This window comes from Panthera pardus, unplaced genomic scaffold, assembly GCF_024362965.1.
Source record: "Panthera pardus isolate Hobbes unplaced genomic scaffold, ASM2436296v1 HiC_scaffold_13, whole genome shotgun sequence".
Lineage (NCBI taxonomy): Eukaryota > Metazoa > Chordata > Mammalia > Carnivora > Felidae > Panthera > Panthera pardus.
The window spans coordinates 104,934,177-104,959,013 of NW_026526688.1; the positions used below are offsets into that span (position 1 = coordinate 104,934,177).

Here is a 24,837-nt window from a genome sequence, read left to right on the forward strand (position 1 = left end):
CTGTGATAAAGCAGGTGGTAACAAAAGAGAAGATATCATTTGAGGAAGATAAGAAAATGAAAAAGCAGTCAGAAAAGTGGGAGAGGAAATGACACCACAGCGCTGTGATAGCTAAAAAAGTGAAAATGGTCCATGATGCCTAAAATTGGATAGATAAAAGAGAGTTAGGGATGAGAGCTGGATTTTACTTAAAGTCATTCGTTTGCAGTCAAGAGGTCTGTGACCCTTAACAGAGCGGTTTTGGTAAAGTATCATGGAAAACCAGGGTTTTATAAAGTCCATACCTGTTAGGCTTGACTGTACAAAGCAAGCTGGATTAAAAGGAGTAATTGATTAAAAAGACAACCAATAATGAAGTCATTAGAGTTTTCTAGGCATGAGATGACAAGCTTCTGGATGGTTAAGAGTAAGGACTGGGTAAAACATGTAAAAGAAGCATTTTGAAAGAATAGTCAAAGGGACTCAGTGGTTGAAAGAAAAGGAATAGTTAAATCTAATTTTATGTTTTTAAGCCTTTGAATTGATGTGTAGTGATGTTATTGATAGAGATGTTGGAAGAGAATATCATTTAGAGGAATGATGAATTAGTTTCACATATGTAGAAAACAAGTTACAGTGAAGGACTCCATAGATTTATGGAAACTGTTCAGTGGGGAACTAGTAATGCTGAACTTAAGAGATCACAGAATGGTAACACACATTTGGGTTGGTCACAAAGAGGCTTTGGTTTAATTAATGGAAATGAGAGTGATTTTTATTTGATTTAAATTAATGTAACTCTGTGTTATAAGTTAGATTAGGTGGGAATCAGGAATGATTTGCAAAAAAGTTGCTCAGATAGACAGCAGTAGAGTTCTTTCATTTCTTTGTTGGCCTGATTTTGAATGTGGCAAAACAATGAAGCTTCTGTGTTGATGATTTTTAAGTCCTGCACTTCTTTTCTTATTTTAAATGGTAGACTTTTATTAGAAGGCTGTTACCTCTAAGCTTGTAGTGGCTAGAGAATGAACCAGTAGATGAATTGGAGACATCATCATCTAATTTTATAATTATAATAGTTAAAAGAATTTTACTTTGGAACATTTTTTGTCATTTATCATAAAGTTAAAAATTGAATTAACCTTAACTCTTTTTTTTTTAGTCACTAAATTTGCCTGAGGCTGTTTTCTAAATATTTTGTAAGACCTAACTGAATAATCGCTTCCTAAGAGCTCTTTGAACACCAGCCAGTAAAGGGACCAACAACTATCAAACATTTATATAGCAGCTGCTTTATGTTGTAGTGATTGTTTGAAACAGATAGAGAAAAGGCCCAATATTCTATTTTTAACATAAATATGTAAAGGATAGGTAAATATTTGGTAATATAGTACAATTTTAAAGTATACAATTATATTTTAGTATACAATTTCATATCCTTAAAACTGAGAGAGCTTACAAAGGAAGAGATTTGAAAATGGCATGATCCAGTTAATGAAATTCTACTAGTTTCAAGACAAATACCAATTATTGTATGTATTCTTTGGGGGCACAATTTGTCAAGTTTCCAGACACACCTCTTCTTAGAAGGAGAGGGTTGTAAGCAAGGCTGGTCACTAGACTGTACTCACCCTTGGGTAATTGTAGTGAGAAAGTCTTCAGGGTGCTACAAAAATGAAGCTTCACTGTTAGATATCATAATCCTGCCAAATTCAATACAGTGTCGCAGGTCGTACCCTGGAAAACAAACAGCTTTTATCTTTTTTTATAGCATCAGAGACTGTGTTCTAAAAAATGATTTAATTCCCCAGATGTTATATCCTAAAATATTAAATGAAAAGTTTGATGATATCTTCAAGGGTTTGAGTGTTTTAATTTGATTATGCAATGTATATACTTTTTAATTACATTTATGTGATTTGTTTGCTTTCCTATAGAAAAATAAGCCTCCCAACCCACCAGCCTTTATCTTCATGATTGATGTTTCATATAGTAACATCAAGAATGGACTTGTGAAGCTCATATGTGAAGAACTGAAGACTGTGCTGGAAAAACTTCCAAAGTAAGGGAACTGCCATTATTTTTCTAATTTGCACAATATTACTGAATTAATTTATTGGCCAGAAAGCAAGTGCTGAATGCCCCGTGGATATCTTTTGCTAATGAGGACATTGGTTAAGTATTTCTAAATTAAACAGCCACCAGCTCGTTGAGTCCTTAAAAAGTCAGAGTTATCTTTTGTGCAAAGCAAAAGAAACAAACTGATAAAAATTAATGCTATGGTAAACAACATTCTGAGTACATTTTAATTATAAGGAGAATCCCAACAGTGTGCTGGGAAAGACTTTGGAAGTCTGCTGTCCACTTTCAAAGGGGCTGGTTTTTCAGTGGAAACTGCTAGTTGTGACATGTGGTAGGTAGAGTTCTAAGGGGTGCCAGGAAACTGTACCATTGTCATATGGCAGACGTGGTAGCTTTTTAGGCAAATTTCCTGTTTTCCTGTATTATACACCGTCAAACCCCTTTGTCACTTTACTGCCTCTAGGTCCTATGACTTAAAGCATAAGGTAGATCACTTTCCTTGCCACAACAGGGAGCAGTACACAAAAGGAAAGGTGGAAAGGTATTTCAGCAAACATGGCTATTTTTCATAATATACAAACTAGTTATTTAAGATGGGAGCTGCCATCCAGTAAGGAGACCTGGGAGTGGAGAAAGTCTTCCTTTATGAGAGGAGACATGCTTAAGAAAATAAAAGAGTCTAAGAAATATCATCTGAAACCTAGTGTCTATACCAGTCTCAGCATCTTCCCCCCCCACTCCGTATCTCCTGAATGATCTCTGTTCTGAAAAGGGATGCTTTGAGGGATGGGCTATCCATAGCCCTTAGGGCTCCCTGAGTCCTTGGGTGTCCATTCCTCTATATTCATTCCACATGTGGCTGCTGCACTGGTGCATGTGAGGCTCAGATGAATGAACTCTGGACCTCCCAGGAGTAGTTTTGTTTGTATCTGTGAAGCTAAAGTCATAATATTCTCAAGGATGGTTTGGAAAAGCAGTTGGGGATGTTTAAAAAACATTGAGGTGATTTCAAACTGAATTCTAAAATGAAGAATGAGCTGGGAGCAAGTTGAAGATGGGGCATAAGAAAGGCATGTGATGCCTGCTGACACTTTGTGACTCTAGTTTCTGTTACTTCATTCTCCCGGATACTTGAGAACTGTGGACTTTCTGCTGAATAGGACTTACTTTATAATAGACTTCTCTCACAGGGCTGTTCTAATTCTAAATCTGAAGTTGGAGCTTGATTCATATGAAAGAAAACTATCATTTCTGGAAATGGTGTCTCTCTCTTTCCCTTCTCTCAAACTGGTTAAATTAGACTATGCTATTCTCATGGTTACCTTGCCAACCCCTAGCTCCTTTTCAACACAGTGCTTTTCAACACAGATATGAAGTGTATAACCTATTGATATGAGTTAATGAAATCACACTCCTTCCTGAGATGTCATTATGACTTATATCTCATTGGAGAGCAGATTGTGGCTTCAGCAAAAAGATAGGAGAAAACAATAAAACGATTTTAAAACAAATCTGGTTGCTTTTTTTCTTCCCCAAAGTTTATTTTGGGATCTGTAGATACATAATTTTATACTTTTTATTGTAAGATAGCCATCAGTTTGATTTACTTCTTTGAACCAGGTAATATGCCAAATAGTGTTTTTAAAGCACAGTATAAGTCTTGATTATTGTGTAAGGTATGTTCATCTCTTAGCTGATCTTTTGAAAAGTAAAGGCCCCATTCTTTACTATTAAACTTTGAATTTACATCTTTGATTTTGCCAGATGTCATTTCTGTCTGACTTCTCTGAAATAGGAAAGAAAAGATTTGAAATATCTTATCTGTTGTTCAGATCAAGCAATCGGGTTTTTTCTTGTTGTTTTTAATGCTCCTGTAGCAAAAATGTTCAAAATGCTTGACTTTGGAATATTCTAGTTCATCCAGTTACTAACATCTTCAGTTTTGCTGTCGGATTCATTCCATTAAAATAATAAGGACAAGTGTTGAGGGGAGTGGTAATTGAAAAACAGAAGAAGAAACACATGTTGTTTTCTGTGATATCCCTTATATACCTTTATAAAATTTGCATAGAATTAATATGAAGGAGAGGCTGAGATTTCATTTTCTTCTGGTCATGATTTAACAAGGCAGTTATACTGCTGAAAAGAAAATTTTAAGATAGTTCTTTGTTTCTCAAATTGAAACAAATATGTTCCCATGAAAACATGTTATAATATTTTGCAATAATGTGAAATGTTCTGATTGGATGTTTTTAAAAATGTTAATTTAGATTTTAAGTGAACCCTGTGAATCCCAGGATACTCCTTTCCCATCACTTGAAAATGTTCAAATCCAATGGGAAATAGCAATCCAGACTCTTCTCTGTAATTTTTCTTTTGTGTCTTTTGCCCTAATTGACTCTAACTTAACTATTAAAAGAGAATAAATGCCCTTGGGATTTGCCGGACATTTATCACCTTATGTAATAAAAGGTTTACTCGGAAATGGGAGCTTAACCAGTGGTGCTCTGGTAAACTGGATCTCAAATAAATAAAGCCTTTACTATAATGTTTGCTCATTCCTGTGGTGTAAAATATGTCCAGCCATGCTGATTTTAAACTAGCAAGGCGACATCACTAAACAGGAGTTGGGAAAAGATGCATACAATCAGTTTATCAATCTGGGCTCTAACTTGCCATCCTAAATAAATACAGCATTTCACCTTCACGATAATCATCCTGAGCAAACCTCTAATTCTTTGCGTTATACTAGACCCTTCAGGAGCAGGGAGCATAAACTTTGAGACTTCATTGATTTATAGTCAAGGATTCATGCTATGTTAACTAACAGGTACTATATACTAAGAACCCAGTGAGAATGATTTGTAGAAATTTAGAAGAGGAAATAACTTCTGGTTGGTAGCATCAGGGGAGGTTTGAGAGAGGAAGAGTATCTGTGCTTGGTCTTAAAGAGTAAAATTCTAATGAATAGGGGGGCAGGGAGAACATGAGTACAGTATCATATAATGGTTAGTTGCATGAAATCATCCAGTTTAGGATATTCAAGGGTGTGTGTGTGTGTGTGTGTGTGTGTGTGTGTATAAGTCTGTGTATGTGCAGTTACAAAGGATTAGGTACTATTTCTGAAAATGTTCTAAGAGTCCATAATATAAACATTTACCAAGTACTTTTGGAACGGATTATGAGGATCTGTTTAAACTGCCCACCCATTCGTGAAGGCCACAATGAAGAACAAATACCTTCAATTAGCAAAGGAAGTAGAGAAGAAATAAAGAGTTTAAAGTCAATAGTTTGTCATCATGTACTCTGCTGAAATTGGGAAGTCTGCAGTGGGATCAACAATTTGAACTTCAGATACTTTCATTTGTGTACTTTATTTTCCTTTCTCTCATACTCGAGTAACTATGCCATGTACAAAGTTTAGGAGCTGAGCATACTAGGTTCTTTTTTAAAAAAAAAATTGTCCCTAAGCAAAATAAGTTTTACTGATATCTAAGGATCGAAGAAAACGGCATGTATCTTTTGTGGCCGTCATGTCATTGAGCACTGCTGTATACACCAATGAAAATCAGGAAGTGTTGTTGGAAGGGGGAGGGGAAGGGAGACAAAGAGAAACCTGGGTAAACATTAAAGAGAGTTTAGACCACTCAATTCAAGTGTAGACTTAAATAAACATTCATGCCTTATACTCTTTTCAGGAAGATTAAGGCCTTATCTTGAATTTCTTTAAAAAATTTACTTTTTGAGGTGCCTGGGTGACTCAGTCTGTTAAGCGACTGACTATTGATTTCAGCTCAGGTCATGACATCACAGTTCCTGAGATGGAGCAGCATTGGGCTCTGCGGTGACAGCACTGAACCTGCTTGGGATTTGCTCTCCCCCCACCCCCCCCACGCCCCCCCACCCCCGTGCTTGCATGTGCACTGTCTCCCTCTCTCAAAATGAATACAGTTTTAGAGTTTTTATTATTTTTATTGTCTTGCCATGACATCACAAATGTTTACTTAATTAGAATTATATCATGAATTCATATATGTGACTTTTTAAATATATTTACATTATATGTTTATATGGCATATAGCTCTCAAAATCTAGTCCAATTTCTATTGCGATTCTCTAGAATCTGTAAGAAAAGAATCACACAGAAGGAGCAAGTCCTTTCTTGATAAAAATAGCTATCCTGTTTGTAATCTGAATGTGCCTTTCTCTTGCTTCAGATGTTCCATTTGTTCTTCTGACCTTGTTGTGACTTCTGAGAGAACTTTGTTTATAAAGAATGTAATAAGCCTAGCTTGTTTATTAAAAAAAAAAAAGCACATCTTGTAATTGCTATGGATTGAGCATACATATATTAAAGAAATAAATATTTTAAAGAAATATTTTAAAGAATAAGTATTTTCATATCTGTTTGATTTTTTTTTTTTGCCTAGAATTTTGAGAATTTTTTCCTTTATCAGCTTACTTATTTTTGTAATATCCCCCACCCCCTACTGTGACTCAGTATTGTTTATATACAGTAAACATTCATTAACAGCAAAACTTTAAACATGTCTTCCATTTATTTTATAGAAGGTATACTTACTGAATTTCGGATAGAAACATGTCTCATAAATATATGAAAGAACTTCAAACACTGTGTTTTTCTCATAGGGAAGAGCAAGAAGAAACTTCTGCAATCCGAGTTGGTTTTATCACATATAACAAAGTGCTGCATTTCTTTAATGTAAAGAGTAATTTGGCCCAGCCTCAGATGATGGTGGTGACTGATGTTGGAGAGGTCTTTGTTCCTCTGTTGGATGGTTTCCTTGTCAACTATCAAGAATCCCAATCTGTGATTCACAAGTAAATATCAAGTATTTTATAATTTAGATAAAAATCAGGTATCTGTTCTGAATTATTTTGATTCAATCACATGTTGTTTTGGCATTAGCAAGGGAGTTTTAATGTATGGATTGTAAAACTCTGTCGTTTATGTTAGTTCTATTTTAAATGTACACCAGTATCTAGAAGGAAGAGTTTTTTTTTTTTTTTTCATACACTCAACCAGTCCCTTCTCTTTGCTAAAAAAGTTATGCAAAGGAAATATTTTCTGCATATTGATGAGTCTATTCAATGATGATGGTAATAGCTAAAGATATAGCTACTGTTCCAAGAATTAATGGTCAAAGAGGTCAAATATGTAAATAGTGAAAAAATATTTACAAAGATTGTGCTTTTGTAAATGTTACAAATAAGTCATAAATTTTGGTTCCAGAACATATCAAGATATCATTCCCTTAGGGATGACCTGTGAAGGTCACCCATAGGTGTTCCGCATAAAATAAAACCGTATGTGTTCAGACTTGAAATGTTAATGCCTTATTTCTTGAAGTTTATTACAAATATGCTTAACACTTAAAACCTTTTACTCATTCACTTATTACAGTTTATTGGACCAGATTCCAGAGATGTTTGCAGACTCTAATGAGAATGAGACTGTCTTTGCTCCTGTCATCCAGGCTGGCATGGAAGCGCTAAAGGTGAGAAGTCTTTTTTAATTGCTAATAAATAAATTTTTAAAACCAGGAACACACACACACACACACACACACACACACACACACACACACACAGGAAGTTTCATCTATGAAAGAAATTACAGCCTTCATTAGAGCATGTAGTTTGCTAGAGGCGCATTCCAAACTTCCCTACAAATCTCAGGAGGAAAATGGCCAAAATCATGGATTGCTCCCAGCGTTTACATTCCAGAACTGTTATCATCTGAGTAACTGATTTTGTCAGTATTTCCAGTTTAGCTCCTCCCTTTGGCTTTTATATGAACTTTATATGATCTATTTTTATTTTTTAATTTTTTTTTAGCGTTTATTTTTGAGAGAAAGAGCGCAAGCAGGGGAGGGGCAGAGAGAGAGGGAGACAGAATTGGAAGCAGGCTCCAGGCTCTGAGCTGTCAGCACAGAGCCCTACGCAGGGCTTGAACTCATGAGCTGTGAGATCATGACCTGAGCTGAAGTTGGATGCTTAACTGACTGAGCCACCCAGGTGCCCTATATGATCTATTTTAAAAATACTTCAGCAGTATCAGAACTACCAGATATGAAGGGGAAAATACCCCTATTATCCTCTCCTTCCTTAGGGTTTTCAAACATGCAAGGGCAAGGCTTCTGACAGTGACAGATGTGAATGCCACACAGGGCATTGCTGAATGCCAAAAGCAGATGCGAGGTTGGCCATGTCTTCACTTGGGGAGCTGGGCCCTAATGACTCTGGCCATTTTCATAGTAATAAAAACAGCAATCTGAAGAAGGCAAAATGATTGACAGGTACTGACTGTTCATCATTATTACCTTAGCACAAGAGTCAGATCACTTTAGCCTGCATAGCTAGTTCCTAAAAACTTATTTTTTAATTTTATTATTAAAGTTAAATTGAAATTAACTTCTAAAATATAATGGCTATTGGTAATAACAATAGCAATAATAACAGCAATAGTAATGCCATAAAACTGAATTTATGAAACCCTTCCACATAAATTTTGTGTCTAAACATTGTGGTTTGGTTTTAGTACGCTGATTCTTACCTGGATTTTCTGATCTTCAGAGTATTTACTCTTGCAGATGTCCCTCAAAAAGCCTCAGAATACATGTCAATTTAACATAAAATTAAAAATAAATTTTACATCATAAAGTGATTTGGACATGTTAGGTCCATGTAGTCGAAACCAACAGTGATCTTGGTTGAACTACAGAAAGACTTGAGAATTCCTATTTTATTCCACATTACAAAAAGCAAATATTTTCTATTTCAGTTTGAAAGTGTTTTGTTGTTGTTCTCTCTTCCAGTAAGGTGTCTAGAACTGCCATGTAAATTTCCTGATTTATGATCATTGTACATGGCCCAATGAGTTTTTCTACTCTCAGATATTAGTACAGGGAATTGTATTCATGTGCTAGTGCCTGAGAGGAAAGATGAATGGATATCCATAAGCCAGTGTATCAGTTAAGACAGTAGAGTGGAAAGGAGAATATGGGCATGTCTTCTAGAGCACCAAAGTTCAGAATCCCAGCTCAACCCCCTTTTTTTCTGAAAGGGAATAATACTGTCTTGTAACAATGGGTTCACACTGGCAGTACACAAGAGGTCTAGAGGCAGCTTTGAAAGAAAAATATAGGTAAAGCAAATTTGCCTACATGCATTGCATGTGTCCAAAATGTGATGTTCCTTATGATGCATTACTGCAAACCCACTGTGTTGGTAATAACTGTAATGTTCTTTGAGACTGCTCGTTCACCACAGCTGGAGCAGTCAGCAGTCTCAGTGCTCATGCAGCAGAGGCCAGTTCCTTTCATCCGGTGGATTTTTGTATCTTTTGCATGTTATTTTTTGTTGTATTTGCAATTCTTTTGTTAGAGTAACGTATACTTTTACAGTGAAGTTTAAAAATGAGAAGAATTCATATCTAAATGTAGCAACTCAGAATAACTTCACAAATATCAAAGTTAGTAAGTAGCATTCTTCTTACAAAGTAGAAGAACTATCTTTATAAAAGGTAAAGAATTGTCTTATTAAAAAGATAGGGAACTGCCTATAAAGTGACACTGTTGGACATCATGTTGGTGGCAGTTGCTGTCGTGTGCCTGCTGGCAGAGCAGACCTTGTTCCACCAGCACATGTCTTCATGCAGAGCAGAATGGTGCTCCGCCCTGTGCAAGGGTAAGGGACACAGTAACTCCTCAACTAAGGAGTCACAGAGTCATGTGTTAAAGGGCGGCTACATTTTTAAAATGCAGATTTCTGGCCCCACTCCTAGAGATTCTAATTCATTAACTCCTCAATTTGTTCTACTGATCATCCGTATTTGAGGACTACCAGCACAAGGAATGATTCCTTCTGCAGTCTCTGAGGACATCCTCGCATTATGTTAACTCACCAGCAAATTGCCTGACCCATACCTGCCCCGTACAACTTTGTATGTTACTTTTGTACTAGGAATGCTTTCACTTAACCATGATTTAACATCTTGCCCTAAGCTTTTCATTAATGGTTAAATTAAGAGCAAACACTAAGAAGACAGTTTCTTCCTTGTGTAGAACATTAAATGAAGATATTATTGCATATGAATCAATTTCTTACATGTAGAAAGATTCACTGGCTGGTTTCCTAGAGTCAGATTTTATAAGCATTCTAACTCTTAATGTTTCTTCTAGCCTCAACTACCAAAAAAGATACCAATGATACTTAGGGTAAATTTTCTAAATTTAATTCTTTTCTTTCCATGACTACCTTCCTGATTTCTAGTTCTTTACATTTGCTTTGGTGATTCCATTGTATATGTATCTTTAATCTGTTTCTTCAACACTTTTTTTGAGAAAGAGAGAGAGAGAGAGCATGGGAGTGGCAGAGAGAGAGAGAGGGAGAATGAATCTTAAGCAGGTCCATGCAACGTGGAGCCTGACGTGGGGCTCAATCCCACGACTGTGAGATTATGACCTGAGCCAAAATCAAGAGTCCTTCACTTAACTGACTGAGCCACCTAGGTGCCCCTGTTTCCTCAAAACTTTTCTATAAATAATAGATAGTTGATTAAAAAAAAAAAAAAAAGATTAATGAAAAAGTTTCCCCTGCATCTGCCAGAAAGATTCTGGGTCATTATAATTCATTGTACAAGAGCAGAAACTGCTGTAATATAATTGGAGTGTGTCTGCAGTTTGTGTTTTCTGCCTTGTAGCAGCTTTATAGGTTTGGATGAAGACAAATTTTTCAAAATAAGGTCAAAATGTGTATGCGTGTGTGTGTGCACACGTGTACCTGGTGTATGTGTGATTATCTACCTCTGACAGTGATACTATCTCATCATCTTTTTAGGTCCTCTATGGCAACAAGCAGTCAGACTTAAATTTGGGTACCTTGTATACAAGGGCACTAAAATGCTTGCCTGAAGTCAGTATTAGGCAAAGAGCTAACATTTTTGACAATTTGCAGGGTATTATCTAAATATTAAGGAGACCTCATCATTTATTTACTTGTTCTTTCAATCAAGAAAGATTTATTAAATGTTTTGTGAGGCATGTCAGGACTACTGTTTCTACTTCTAAGTTGCTTACAGTGTGCTAGAAGAGATGTAACTCTGTAACACAAGACATGGTATTTATTGCTTGTATTCCTCAAAAGGTGGGGGGAGAGCAGAGAATAATTTTGGAAAGCCCAGGGCTGTGGGTGTTCAGCTGAATTGCTCAGGGTATTATGCACAAGAGGCCAGAGGTGAGAGTCTCACCCTCTGTGGACAGGGAGTAGAAACTGAAAGAACATCCAAATGTAGGCGTTTTTATGTGTCCAAGTGAAGACATTTTAGAACTGGACTCCCCCATTTGAATTAGAGCTTTATTTTCTACTAGATAGATGCCAAGTAAAATCCATATATAATTAGCTGTAATAAACTTCTTGAAGCACAGAAAGTAGACAAAAATTAACAAAAAACATGTGCTGATTTGTCACAAAGATAAAGAGGGAAGATTTGGAAAATTCTTATACATACTTTCTCAAAAGTCCCTGAACTATTCAACTGCAGGGTTTGATACACTTTTTAATGTTGCACATGCTTCTGTGATCACAGCATCTTGTTCTCCAGTGTCTTTTTTCCACAGTGTTTCAAAATCTGCATCTCTTCTCAAAATTTGACACTTATAACTCAATTATGTGTGAATTTCTGGCATTGTCTTTTAACTTGGTCAAACAATAGTTTTCTGAGTTTCTTATTACTTCTACCAGAAAACTAAATAAGTAGTATTAGGCAAAAAATGGGAAGGAAGTGGCCTTTAATGGTTATGCTTCAAATATATCACTAATTGGGAAATTTATCTTTAACGTATCTTCATGTATATCTAAATTTGATTTCCAGTTGATGCATCACAGCATTTCTTCCATTCCTTCTAAAATTTATGGAGCACCTATAGAGTGAAAGCTCTAGACCCTGTAGGGCTTGGAGAAACTCGCTGTAGAAAAATTAAGGTCCTTTCTTTCTCATGAGCCTGTGACTTATAGAAGATAGTCAGACACATAAATTGTGATATGGTGTTATTAAGTCTTATCTGCAAAGTAGAGGGAGGACATGGAGGTAGAGACAGCCAACTCTGTTGAGCGTGATATTAACACATCTGTCAGAGGAATGGACGTTGGAGTTAAATTTTGAACAATGGGTTCTCCAGGCCAGCCTTTCTCAAACTGTTTTCTGTTGTAATAAAAATGTCATATGTCATTGTCATTTATCAATTCTATATGATACACTTGTGTGGGCACAATAAGATTTTGGTAAAAACATAACATTTTATAGGGATGTAAGGCATTAATGCCCTAGGAACTTTTTCTTTTATTGCTACTTACAGAAGATTTTGTAAGTATGCGATTAATGAAATTATAAATCTTAAATTAAGCCATTATAATTGGCTAATGAATTAGAAATAAATACGGTTACTTTATTTTTCTCAGTATTTGACTTTGTTTTGTTAATGAGCCTGATTTTTCTCGATGAGTAATCTTAGCAAGGCAATTATATATAGTTAGTTATGATTAACGCCATGTACTGGGTCATTGAATTCTCTCAACAATATTTTATATAGTTACTATTTTTTCTATGTTGCATATTAGGTAACTGAGGTTTAGAGAAGTTAAGTAATTTTCCCAGTATCACTCGGCTAATAAAATGGTTGGGACTCTTATCCATGCAGATAGGAACCAGGACTCATGCTCTTAAGTACTGTGGTATACAATTACAACACTTGTATGAGCAGAGACTAGATGGATAGAAGTGAGGGAATATCTAGATGGATTGACAGTGAACTCCTTAGAGGAACTGGGTGGGCCAGCCAAGAAAAGCTGGGGAGAAGATGGACTTTTAAAAAATGTTCTAGGGGCACCTGGGTGGCTTAGTCAATTGAGCACCTGACTCTGGCTCAGGTCATGATCTCACGGTTCCTGAGTTCGAGCCCCACATCAGGCTCTCTGCTATCAGCACAGAGCTTTTTTTGGATCCTCTGCCTCTCTTCTGCTCATTCTCTCTCTCTCTTAAAATAAATAAATGAACTTAAACATTTTATACCTTTTCTGCTACTTCAATTAAAATAACTTTCATAACAATGAAATTCATAACAATACTTTCATAACAATGAAAGTGATATAAATGAAAAAATTAGTCATAGAATTTAAAAACTTTAGCATGTTTTTTTCATTATTGCCATAAATTTTACCCAGGTCATAGGAACTAATGTGTCTTAATTGGCCACAGTGTTGTTAGCATCTTTTTCCTATGTACGCAGGTAGGGTCACTATCTTTGCTTCTTCATTCATCCATGCCTTTGTTCTCATTTACCTGTATCGATAATTTGTAGAAGTAGAAGACTAGTGCAGCGATAAAATCACTGCTCACTGCTGGCCATGACGAACACAAGACGGGGCATGGGTTATGCACCCTTCCCCATGTGTCAGCCGTGACCCCCACCTCTGTGACCCACTCACCACACATGTTGAATGTCACTTAGTGAGACACATTAGGACAGGGCTAACCTTGAATTTTATCCATTTGTATTTTAGGGAAGTAGGCACAAACTCACATGTCTTATTAGTAATAGCAAATAATTTACAACACATCTTACCGCTGACCCAGACATACCACTGTGTGCTGCTAAACCCGTCTTTTGCACACAACAGCTCTAGGCCAAGAAGAGGGAGAAATGGATTCCAGGCTAATGGAACAAAATGTGCAAAGATGTGGAGGTGTATAAAGCACGTGGTATATTCCAGGAAAGCAAGAAGCTTGTGTGGCGGAAACTTCCCCTGAAAGGGGTGGCAGGGGTGAGGAAATGTAGAGATTAGACTTGAAAGGTATATTCAGGCTAAACTCCAGAGGGCCTGGAAGGGCAAGAGGGTCACTGGCTGTGTGACCTGGGGCATAGTGGATGAGCCTCAGTTTTTTTAGCCTTAGAATGCAGAAAACAGTTTCTTCTCCACAAGGTTGTATTAAATAAGAAATGTGTGTGAAGGGCCTGGCACAGAGCTAGCTGCACACAGCAATTGCTTGCAGCAACCCATCTCACTTTTTTTTACCCTTCCTGTTCCCACACAGATAAAGGAATGTGGACTTTATCACATAGTAGAAAGTCTCCACGATTTTTAGGGAGAACTGCCCCATACATGATCAGAACATTTAGCTTTATTTCAGAGAGTGCCCTGGCAGCAATATGTCAGGATAGTTTGGAGAAAGGCAAGATTGGAGGGGTCAATATAATGAATCATTTAATCTCAGTAAATTTTGCTTAGTAGATTACTTCTTAGGTCCTTAAGATTTTAAATATTCTTAATATGGAATTGACTTTTGTGGAACCTAAGTTCATCTTTTTATTGCTTCCCAGGGACTACAGATACATAATCTTGATCACATATTTTCCCTTTTGTCATTTTGTCTGATAGCTGGTTCCTTATATCTACTGTTGCTACGTTCATGTGCATTCTTCCTTGAAATACCACTTTAGGTTTAATCTATGTTTACTAAAGGTTTCAAAGAGGAGCTTCTGTTGCATCATCATCCTAGGAATTCTTTTACTTTTGCATCATGGGATTCACTTGACCCTGAAAGTCTAGGCTAAACAAGAAAGTATTTTCCCTGTAGTACATCCTTTTTAGTTTATCAAAGCATCATGTGTATGGACCTACAATCAAATATTGGCTGTTTCATTTACAACTTATATGACTTTAGGCAAGTCCCTATCTAAGCCTCAGTTTCCTAGTCTATAAAATGGAGAGAATAGTACCTACCTAAGGACACAACGGTTACTTAGAGGATTAAATGAGATATCTATAGTGCTTGGCTCATAGAAAATACCCGTATTTTAATTTATTTTCTGAGTCCCTTAAAGTAGAACTTTCCCACCCAAAACATTTTCTGTAATTTTTTTTTTCTTTTAGGCAGCAGATTGTCCTGGGAAGCTGTTCATCTTCCATTCCTCCTTACCCACTGCAGAGGCACCAGGGAAGCTCAAAAACAGAGATGACAAAAAACTGATTAATACGGACAAAGAGAAGGTATTTGTAAACAATGGCTCTTTGAAGTATCCATATGTCAGTTTGTAAAGGGGAGTAAAGAAAGAGGGAATGTGTCCTTTGAGTAAGAAAGGGAGAGAAGCTAAATGTAATGTATAAATCTGGGACATTGTATATTAACGAGAGTATTTTGAATTGCAAATAATTTAAGAAATTTTATATTCCCAGAGAAACCAATGTCTGAAATAAACTTAAAATAAGGCCTCAAACTTTTCATGTATAAACTGTGTATGAGACTGGGATAATACAAATGGGAGAAATGGGGGGAAATGCAGGAAGAAGATAAAGGTAGAAGGAGAATGTAGCTGGGACCATATAATAGCACTCCTGAGACAGGAAATAGAGGTGCCTGATGCTCACAGTGTGCTTTGCTCAAACCCTCTGACACAATCACCATGGGGTGGGGAGTAGACAAATCAGTGGGAAGGATAAGACCAGGATATAGGCATCCAGCTACTGGCCACATAACACCAGACAGGTTGTTTCATCTAGGTCTGTAAAGGTAAGACAGCAATGTCCGTTTCATTAGCATTGTCGGAGGATCAAATAAAATTGCGCGCACGTGCACACACACACACACACACTTCACACAACATGAGCCTGGCACACACTGGGTGCTCAATAAATGGCTGCTGCACTGATGATTACCGTAATTCATTCCTTCAGCCCAGTTCACTTGACTGGAAAAAAATTTTCTTTCATTTTAAAAGAATTCAACAGAAATAAAAAATTGAAACCAAAAACATTTTGTGGTTTTCTTTTTCCCTTTGTGCATCTTTTTCTTCAGATACTTTTCCAGCCCCAAACAAATGTCTATGACGCACTGGCCAAGGACTGTGTGGCTCACGGCTGCTGTGTGACCCTCTTCCTCTTTCCCAGTCAGTATGTGGATGTAGCCTCTTTGGGTCTTGTGCCTCACCTCACTGGAGGAACCCTTTACAAATACAACAATTTCCAGGTAAAAGCCAGCAACGCGTTCACCTCAGGTTTTTGTACTGCCATTTAACTTTTGGTGCTTAAATCATAAGAACGCTGTGCCCCCTTGTGGGTAACTGACAAATGTAAATCTAGAGCCAGTGGAGACCATGTATATGTGATTAGGCAATTGCTTTCTTACTCCCTAAGTGTTTGGGAACAGATTGAGCTCATTTAGTCTCAGAGGTGAATTTCAGCGTAAGCTTCCATGATGAGGAAACATATATTCTATATAAAAAGTTTAGTGTTTTAAATATATTTAAGATAATTGTTTTTAATTTTTTTTTAACATTCATTTTTGAAAGGCAGAGAGAGAGAGAGAGAGAGAGCGTGAATGGGGGAGGGGCAGAGAGAGAGGGAGACACAGAAACAGAAACAGGCTGCAGGCTCCGAGCTGTCAGCACAAATCCCGATGTGGGGCTTGAGCTCACGGACTGTGAGATCATGACCTGAGCTGAAGTCGGTCACTCAACTGACAGAGCCACCCAGGCGCCTCTGAGATAATTGTTTTTAAAAGTGACTGTGTATTTGTTTTAAATTGTTACAGTTTTGGGGTCAGTTCATTATACCTTTCTCTTCCAACCCTGGATTGAGAGAGTCATGAGATAGGAAAAATGTCAGCACTGTACAGACATATGTCTGAGGGCAAGTGGGCTTGCTAATTCTTTACCTTTCAATGTGACAAACCTGTATACCCAGGCACAAGGTGGGCATATTACAAGCTTCTCCTGTGGACAACTGTACCTTCAAAACTTAGCAAATTGAAAGGTAATAAATGTGTGCCTCCTGCAGGCAGGCTGTCTCCTCAGAAAGAAGATACAGAGTAGACTGAGCTATGTCCACCCAGTTCCTTTACTCAAACTTACTAATCAGATAAATCACCTGCCCTCACCTGAGAGGAAGGGGTCAGGGGAATGTCTCTAACTTACGTACCTATACATGGAAACATGGAGTGAGAATAAGTGTTCCCCCAACATAAATGATAAATGTTAATCATCATCTGTTTTTATTTATCATCAATAAAATTATTTTTAATCACCTAGTTACAGATTTATACGGTAAACTAATTAAGGGATTTGTTAAGGCCAAAGATTGCAAATGAAATAAAATTGAAAAAGTTTTAAGAACCCTTTTTAAGACTTCTGGATAAGAGTATTAATCAAGATTTTAAAAAATAAGGATTGTTATTTTAAATGTTTTGCTGCCATCTGGTGGGGATTGATGCTACTTTATTTTTTAGATGCATATGGATAGCCAACAATTTTTGAATGACCTCAGAAATGATATTGAAAAGAAAATAGGATTCGATGCTATTATGAGGGTTCGTACCAGCACAGGTAATTTTCAATTATACTGTTTTTCAGGTCTCCATTGGTAATTGTTTCCTATTCAAATTAATAATAGGCCAACAGAGAAAATAACAATAAATTAAATAGAAGAAAAATTCCCTTTTTCCTCATCATTAGGTTTCAGAGCCACTGATTTCTTTGGTGGAATTTTTATGAACAACACCACTGATGTAGAAATGGCAGCCATTGATTGTGATAAGGCAGTGACTGTGGAGTTCAAGCATGATGACAAACTTGGTGAAGACAGTGGAGCCTTAATCCAGGTGATTTAAAGCTTATTCCCATCTTTTGTGTTTTAGTTTGTTACAGCGATCACTGGGCAGACTAAAATACCATCAACTATGTCAGTCTTTTTGTAAAGAAGTTGAACTCTATTTCTCCAAAGACAAAAGTCATTAGATTATAGCACTCCATTGTGTATTCTCCAGAGCCTGATTTATATGTGCTGCTTGTATGAAGTAATAATTGTAAGTCCTCACATGAGAGCCCAGCAAACTGTGGTCAGTATTGTAAGCATTAGCAAACTGACTGCCAGCAGAGTTCAATTCTTTAAGGCTTTAGAACCCATTCATTCATTTGTTGCATTCCTACCAAATGTTAGACACCATGTTAAGTACATTATTATGTTATATGCAGCTATAAATAGAATTTGGTTTTGTAGTAAATAAAATTAAGTCGAAGCCATGGAGATTTTGAATTAAGAACAATTATATTGAATGGTTATAGTTTTCAGATACTGTCATCACCCTTAAATAATAGAGAGGTTTGTCATTAAGTTGAGGAAGAACTCTAATATTTATTTTTGATCACAGACATTTGAAGAAGTAGATACTCGTTTGCATTCTTGAAATATATATGTCATCAGCATAAGACTTAAGTACATCATCAAAGTTAGATGTTTGTTTTTGAACATGAAAAGTATTATTTTTGGACCTGAACCCCTGGTAATAAAATCTGAGATATGTGAAAGTACACTAATATGCGTGAAAGCCCAGTTAAAATTTAAGTTTAAACCAGTGAAATGCTACATAGACGCTCAATGTATGAATTGTCATTATTCCTCCCTTATTTGTTGTTATTCAGTCATTAGCAACAATATACAAAAAAAAGTCTGTGGAGGGGTTTAGAGGTCTTTGACCCATATATAGTGCTCTGTAAATGTAAGATCAGACTAGCGTGGGTGGACATGGCTGAGCATAAAAGCATGTGTCCTTGATGTCGCCTCTGCAGTGTGCTGTGCTTTACACAACCGTCGGAGGTCAGAGAAGACTGCGGATTCACAATCTTGGCTTGAACTGCAGCTCCCAGTTGGCTGATCTCTATAAGAGCTGTGAGACAGATGCCCTTATCAACTTCTTCGCCAAGTCAGGTAACACTCCACTAATCCTGTGCTGCTGTGTATCTTGCCTAAGAATTCAGTCAGACTTGTTGGTTAATTGAATTAGTAACTGGCAACTATTGTGGAAGCACAGCCTTTCGGTGGGCAAATCCAGAATTTATAAAAACAGAGTGTTAAGGAGAATACTCAGCATCTCCAATTCTAGATTAATAATGAGAGATCTCCGTCAGGCCCACACTATACAGTTCTATTCAAAGTTTCCTTCTTGGGGGCATGGGGGCATTCTGAGTTGAAATTTAGGAAGGTGATACTTAGACTCTTGTTATGGTATATGAGTATGCCCTCTGGCACCTGGGGCTAATGGAAGGAGACTGTCCCTAATGTTAGGCTGAACTTGCTTATCCACACCATGATAATTATGAAATTCCACGGGTCTGAGTTGACCCCTCTTTGGTTCTTTCTCCCCTTCATAACCCCCGTTTGAGATTCTACACCAAGGTTTAGAAGAAACAGCAGTCCAGTCCGTAGGAATTCAGGACATCAGAAGATGGCACGTTGGTCTTTCTTTTCTCTGTGTGTAGAGTTCTGTTTATAATATTCTGTGGAAAAAGTCTGAACTAATGACCTACCTTCTGTTAGAGGTTGGCCGTTGTTCTCCATTGGGTATGTTGTCATACTTAGTAAAATGGAGAACATTAGCAGATGACTTTAACCTTTTAAACACTGTTATTCCTTGCTGGATGGTCTGAAGATAAGAGCATTTTTTTTATTGTTATTATTATTACCATTTGAAGGGACTGATTTCTGAGCCAGAGCTTTCATGCTCTTTTCATTGTTTTATGCAACTAGCATTCAAAGCAGTTCTATACCAGCCCTTGAAGGTCATCCGGGAAATTCTGGTTAATCAGACTGCCCACATGTTGGCATGTTACCGGAAGAATTGTGCAAGTCCATCTGCAGCAAGCCAGGTAAGCCACCTGTTGTACTTAGATTCTAAAGCGTTACAAGTGATTAGGTGTTCTTTCAGCATTTAGCTCCCGAAGGCTTATGCTGTTCCAGGCACTTGGATGCTATACGTAGTAAACTGCACAACTAAGAAGACTGAGTCTGCTATTTGGAGAGGCTATCGTCTTTTCATAGCCAACATTAAAAAACTCGGTGGCTTTACAAGATGCATGAACCAAAAAATATGTGTGCATTTTGGGTTGACAGTCACTACATTATATATAAATAACAGAATGTTATATGTAAGAAATGTCATAATATAAATGGGATTCTCTTTTGCTTATAAAGAGGGATATTTAGTTGAGAAATGTGTATGCATAAATATATTTTGGCATATTAACAATCATAGTTGACATGAGCAAATGGCAGGAAGGACCTCTTTATATTTTATAAACATGAATATAAGTTATAAATATTAGAATTTTTTATATTTAAAGGTTAATAATAGGTATGAAGAGTTTTAAAGGAAATGTCTCTGGGTACCATCTACTAATATGAAAATTTTAGAAGATCCTTTACATAAATCTCATTTAGACTCTTTCCTGTAAAAGAAAAAGCAGAACCTCATGTTCCCATTTATTTTTGCATCTGTTCTCTTATTCACATTTTTCCCTATGTCAGTCAAAGCTAGATGCCACTTTTCATAATTTTATGTTGAATATCCGAATATAGAATTTGGATTGAAAGAGAAGACAGGGAGCAACAGATGGGGAAACTTTCTGGTTAGCTCATTGTCAAAAGTGGGTGCTGAGAGGACATCTGAAACCCCACTCAAAAGTAAGCCCTTAGCAACAGAGATCATGTAGATAAAATTGGGGGCCAACTTTCATAATCTTAGTAAAGAAGGAAAATAAAACACAGTTATTATCTTGGACCTTTCACAAAAATTCCTTTCTGTGCTGTTCTGAGTGATTAAATTAGCCATCTCTTCTTCTGTCTCCTGGTGTTGACAGTCGCATAAGCAACTCTTGATCTATATGTGAGTGTCGATCTTGTTTATTATCCAGGAGATTTGGAACTTTAGTAACTAAACTTCAATACCAGTACTATTTCACAGTGTACTTGTTCAATTTATACAGAGCCCATCAGATGTACCTGGATACAGTCCAATCATGAGCACTTTACACCCCCGGTTTTACTATTTGTTTTATGGCTCTGGAAACATTAGTCTGTCTCTGGAGTGTCTCACGCTTCAGAAGGATTAGTTGAAGAAGAACAGGTACGGTTAGTGTCCTCAGAAAGTTTATTTGCTAACGTTAAAGCAATTGGATTCAAAGACCTTAAGTTAAAAACAAATCTGTTGCCTATTTAAGAAAAGAAATGAAATCTGTCCGTTCCTTCTGATTTAAAAGTTAAAAGCTTTGTCTCTACTACTAGATCATCTGTTCATGCAGTTTAGTTATTTCTGCAGGAAAAATACTATGATGCCAAATTTTCTCTGAAAAAGTTGATAGAGATTATTTTTCTTATGATGAGATTTTACTTTCTCCATGAGCATATGTAAAAGGTACATTTCAACCAATGATGTGCTTTAAGAAATGACATAATTTAGATATGATTATCCAGCTTGGAGTGGGGAAAATGTAGGGCTTATAAAACTTAGTAACAATAGTATATTAAAATATAGCATTATTTTAAATACATGAAATGGCTGGACTTGGGGTTCTCTTCAGAGAATGTAACTTCAAATGTGCTGCCCTTCCAGAGTTCCTTTGTAAGAAATAATATCTGGGGAGACATTCCTAAGGAATTCCACTCCTTTACTGTAGAGTCCAAAGTTTCTTTGATCCAAGCAGGACTATTAGGGATCTGGATACTTGGATTATATGACACTGGATCTCGGAAGATCTGCTTTTACTGAATCTCCAGGGCCAGGACTAGCTTGAGGCAAGAGAGGCACTTAGTGTGCAAAGTTTAAGGAGGCCCCTACTCTGGAGGTCATATTATAGATGCTGGTTTAACACCTATAACTACAAACAACATTAAAGCAATTTGTTAAGCTTACATAAGCAAGGTAGATTCTTAAATCTAATAACTCACTGTTCTGAACTTAAGTATGTTACATCATATGGGAGTACAGTGACTTCAAAAGGAAAGTCAAATGGACTTAACTGCAATGTAATAGTTTTTTTTTAATTCACTACTACTTCTGTCATTTCAAAACTACAGAAGAATTCTCCCAATTCAAGCAAACTGGACTTACGTGAATTTTTTTTTTAAGTTTATTTGTTTATTTTGAGAGAGAGAGTGTGGGGGTGGGGCAGAGAGAGAATGAGGGAGAGAGAATGAATCCCAAGCAGGCTCTGACCTCTCAGCTCAGAGCCCCATGTGGGGCTCGAATTCACAAACTGTGAGATCATGACTTGAGCCAAAATCAAGAGTCAGACGTTCAACCAACTGATCCACCCACGCACTCCTCATTTTTACTCCTTCCTCACCGGTACCTTTTTTCCCCAAGAATAGTGTCCATCTGTTGCCACATTTCCTTCCCGCTATCTCCTTGTTTTCTTTCACCCTAATTCCATTCTTCTATATCAATTTTCCTCCTTTTTTACCTCCTCAGTTTTCTTCTTTCTACCCCTTCTCATCCAGGCTCCTCTGATCAGACTTTTAGTCCTGTAGGGTCATCATGAGCCAGGCTCATCCCTCGGTGGCATTTAGGTCAACAGATTTCTAAACTGTCTTAATATGGCCTGATTAATGAGAAGCAACCAGTGAAATTACAAGATAAAATTTGAAAAACCATGTGTTTTTCTAAGAATATTCTTAATCCATAATATGTAAGGCTGGATGGCTCTGGGATATGATTATGATCTGGTTCCTACATATTTGATCATATTTTTCCTTGGTTGAAAAAGTGGTAGCAAGTGTTGTCAAATAAAAATCTTTTATACTAGAGAAAAAAAAATTAGAAGAAGAGTATGAGGAAACATGCATTTAACTGTCTTTGATTCTCTGAAGAGATTAGAAGAGGAGGAACAAACTGCAAAGTAGAATTGTCCTGAAATGTTTTACTAAACCAGTTGGAAAACTGTCTTGCACATTCCTTACTTAGTAGATCATGAGAAGAAACTTAGGATGTAAAGGTTTAAGTTGAGGAGTAAATCCTAACAGAGCCCCAAAGGAAATTTTCTTTTCAGGGTGGATTCTGATAAGTGTATATTCTTTTTCATCATTAAGATAGAACACTAAAAAATAAATCGTGAATTTATAGACCAGATGTTTCTATTTGTAAATTGTCATTATCTCCCTATGTATTCCTTTTCTTTTGAGTATATCCTTTCCATTGACCTACTGTTAAATAGAAGGAAGTGACACTCAGATCAATCTTGATTCTTACCTATTTTTATAAAATTGAGTTGAGAGAAGGTTAAACAACACAGACAGATTATTTGTAATTTTTTTACCCAAGTTATGTTTCTACAAGTGGTGCATTGTGTTGTTATTTGCAGCATCACATTACAATATGTATTTTGAAGTAGAATGAGGTCACATAAGCTAAAGTGGGGATGGAGAGGAGGGTACAGGTGGATTATAAAGATAAAATTAAAATAATTCATTTACTAATTGAAGGTAAAGAAAAAATGAAATTAGGGTTCATCTGGTAGTTAAATATCTCAAATAGGAAACGTAAGAGGAAGAACATATTTGTGGAATTGTGGGAGTTTGATTTTGCTTGTTACCATTCAGTAGTGACATACCTAAATCCAGGAAGCATTTCCTATTTTAGTTTGTATCTGTAGTATTGCAATCTTCTTGTTAGGTTTTATCTATTTATATGTCTGTCATCTTTATTTGATTTCAGGCATCTTGTCATGTAGACTATCCCTCGTTCCTCTGAATATCGTTGACACTTTGCTCTATAGAACACGTGACACAGTGGCATTCAATAAGTGTTTGATGAGTTTATGACTGTGTGAGTTTAAGATGCATGAAGAGCATAAAGGAAGAGATATCTCACAGGCAGTCGAAAAAAACACTGTTTTTGAACTGAAGAGGTAGAAGGTGGTAAAATTGATTAGGAATCATTTATTTAACTTTATCTAATAAACGTGTGTGATACTTACTATATGCTAAGTACCATTACATGTGCTTCACAAATTAATAATCATTTAATCCCATGATCATGCTGTTGATCATGGCTATTCCATTTTTAGATGAGAAAACCTAGGAAAAGAGAATGATTTGCCCAGGGTCACACATCTGGTAAAAGGCAGAGTTGAGATTGCATTCTAGGCAGAGTGTGCTGACAGCCACCATGCCAAGCTGCCAAAGTGCTAGATAAAACTAAGTGCCGTTCTGTGAGTACCTACTGTGTGCCAGTTTATATGGTCCAGGTGCTTTGTATGATCTATCATTTAATCCTCAAAATCACCTCAAAAACAATTGATGTTTCCGTCTTAAGGATACAAGCTCAGGGGTTCTTTCTCATAAAGGTCAAGCACATGAAACAAATGACTTTCTTTTTCAGCTTATTTTACCAGATTCCATGAAAGTATTACCAGTGTACATGAACTGTTTGTTAAAAAACTGTGTGCTGCTTAGCAGACCAGAGATCTCAACAGATGAGCGGGCGTACCAGAGGCAGCTGGTCATGACCATGGATGTGGCCGACTCTCAGCTTTTCTTCTACCCACAGCTTTTGCCAATCGTAAGTACACTGTGGTGGTGCATTTCCTAGAGGAGTCTGGAAGGGAATCGTATTTTGTCCTTTCCATATGTTATGTCTGGAATATTTTCTTAAGAAGAAGTTTAAAGTCACAAATGCCTTCAGAATGTATATGTGGGCTCTTTGAGCAAGTTGTGTACATGCGTCAACATGTGCTCAGTATGGTGATGGTGATGGTGACGGTGGGGGATTTGAGGTGTTCCTACTTCAGTGAATTGCTCAGATGATTGCTTTTATTTTCCTCATTCCCACATTGGCAGATTGAAAAGTCAGTAACAAGTTGGAGCAGGCCAAGCTTCAATTGTTCAAGAAATCTACCTTACAGCATTAAAGGCAACTGATTTGTATCT

The 24,837-nt window shown here is 36.8% G+C and overlaps 1 protein-coding gene across 4 annotated transcripts in view; it reads left to right on the forward strand.

Moving 5' to 3' along the window:
- Nucleotides 1–24,837, forward strand: part of SEC24D (SEC24 homolog D, COPII coat complex component) — a 105,946-nt gene that overhangs the window by 69,302 nt on the left and 11,807 nt on the right. For all 4 annotated transcript variants that reach the window (XM_019418468.2, XM_019418460.2, XM_019418477.2 and 1 more), the window contains exons 11-20: nt 1,917–2,041; nt 6,712–6,903; nt 7,487–7,580; nt 15,016–15,132; nt 15,938–16,108; nt 17,366–17,462; nt 17,592–17,737; nt 18,705–18,843; nt 19,663–19,781; nt 24,290–24,469. In XM_019418468.2, the coding sequence (XP_019274013.2) occupies nt 1,917–2,041; nt 6,712–6,903; nt 7,487–7,580; nt 15,016–15,132; nt 15,938–16,108; nt 17,366–17,462; nt 17,592–17,737; nt 18,705–18,843; nt 19,663–19,781; nt 24,290–24,469 (1,380 nt within the window). The remainder of the gene's footprint in view (nt 1–1,916; nt 2,042–6,711; nt 6,904–7,486; nt 7,581–15,015; nt 15,133–15,937; nt 16,109–17,365; nt 17,463–17,591; nt 17,738–18,704; nt 18,844–19,662; nt 19,782–24,289; nt 24,470–24,837) is intronic.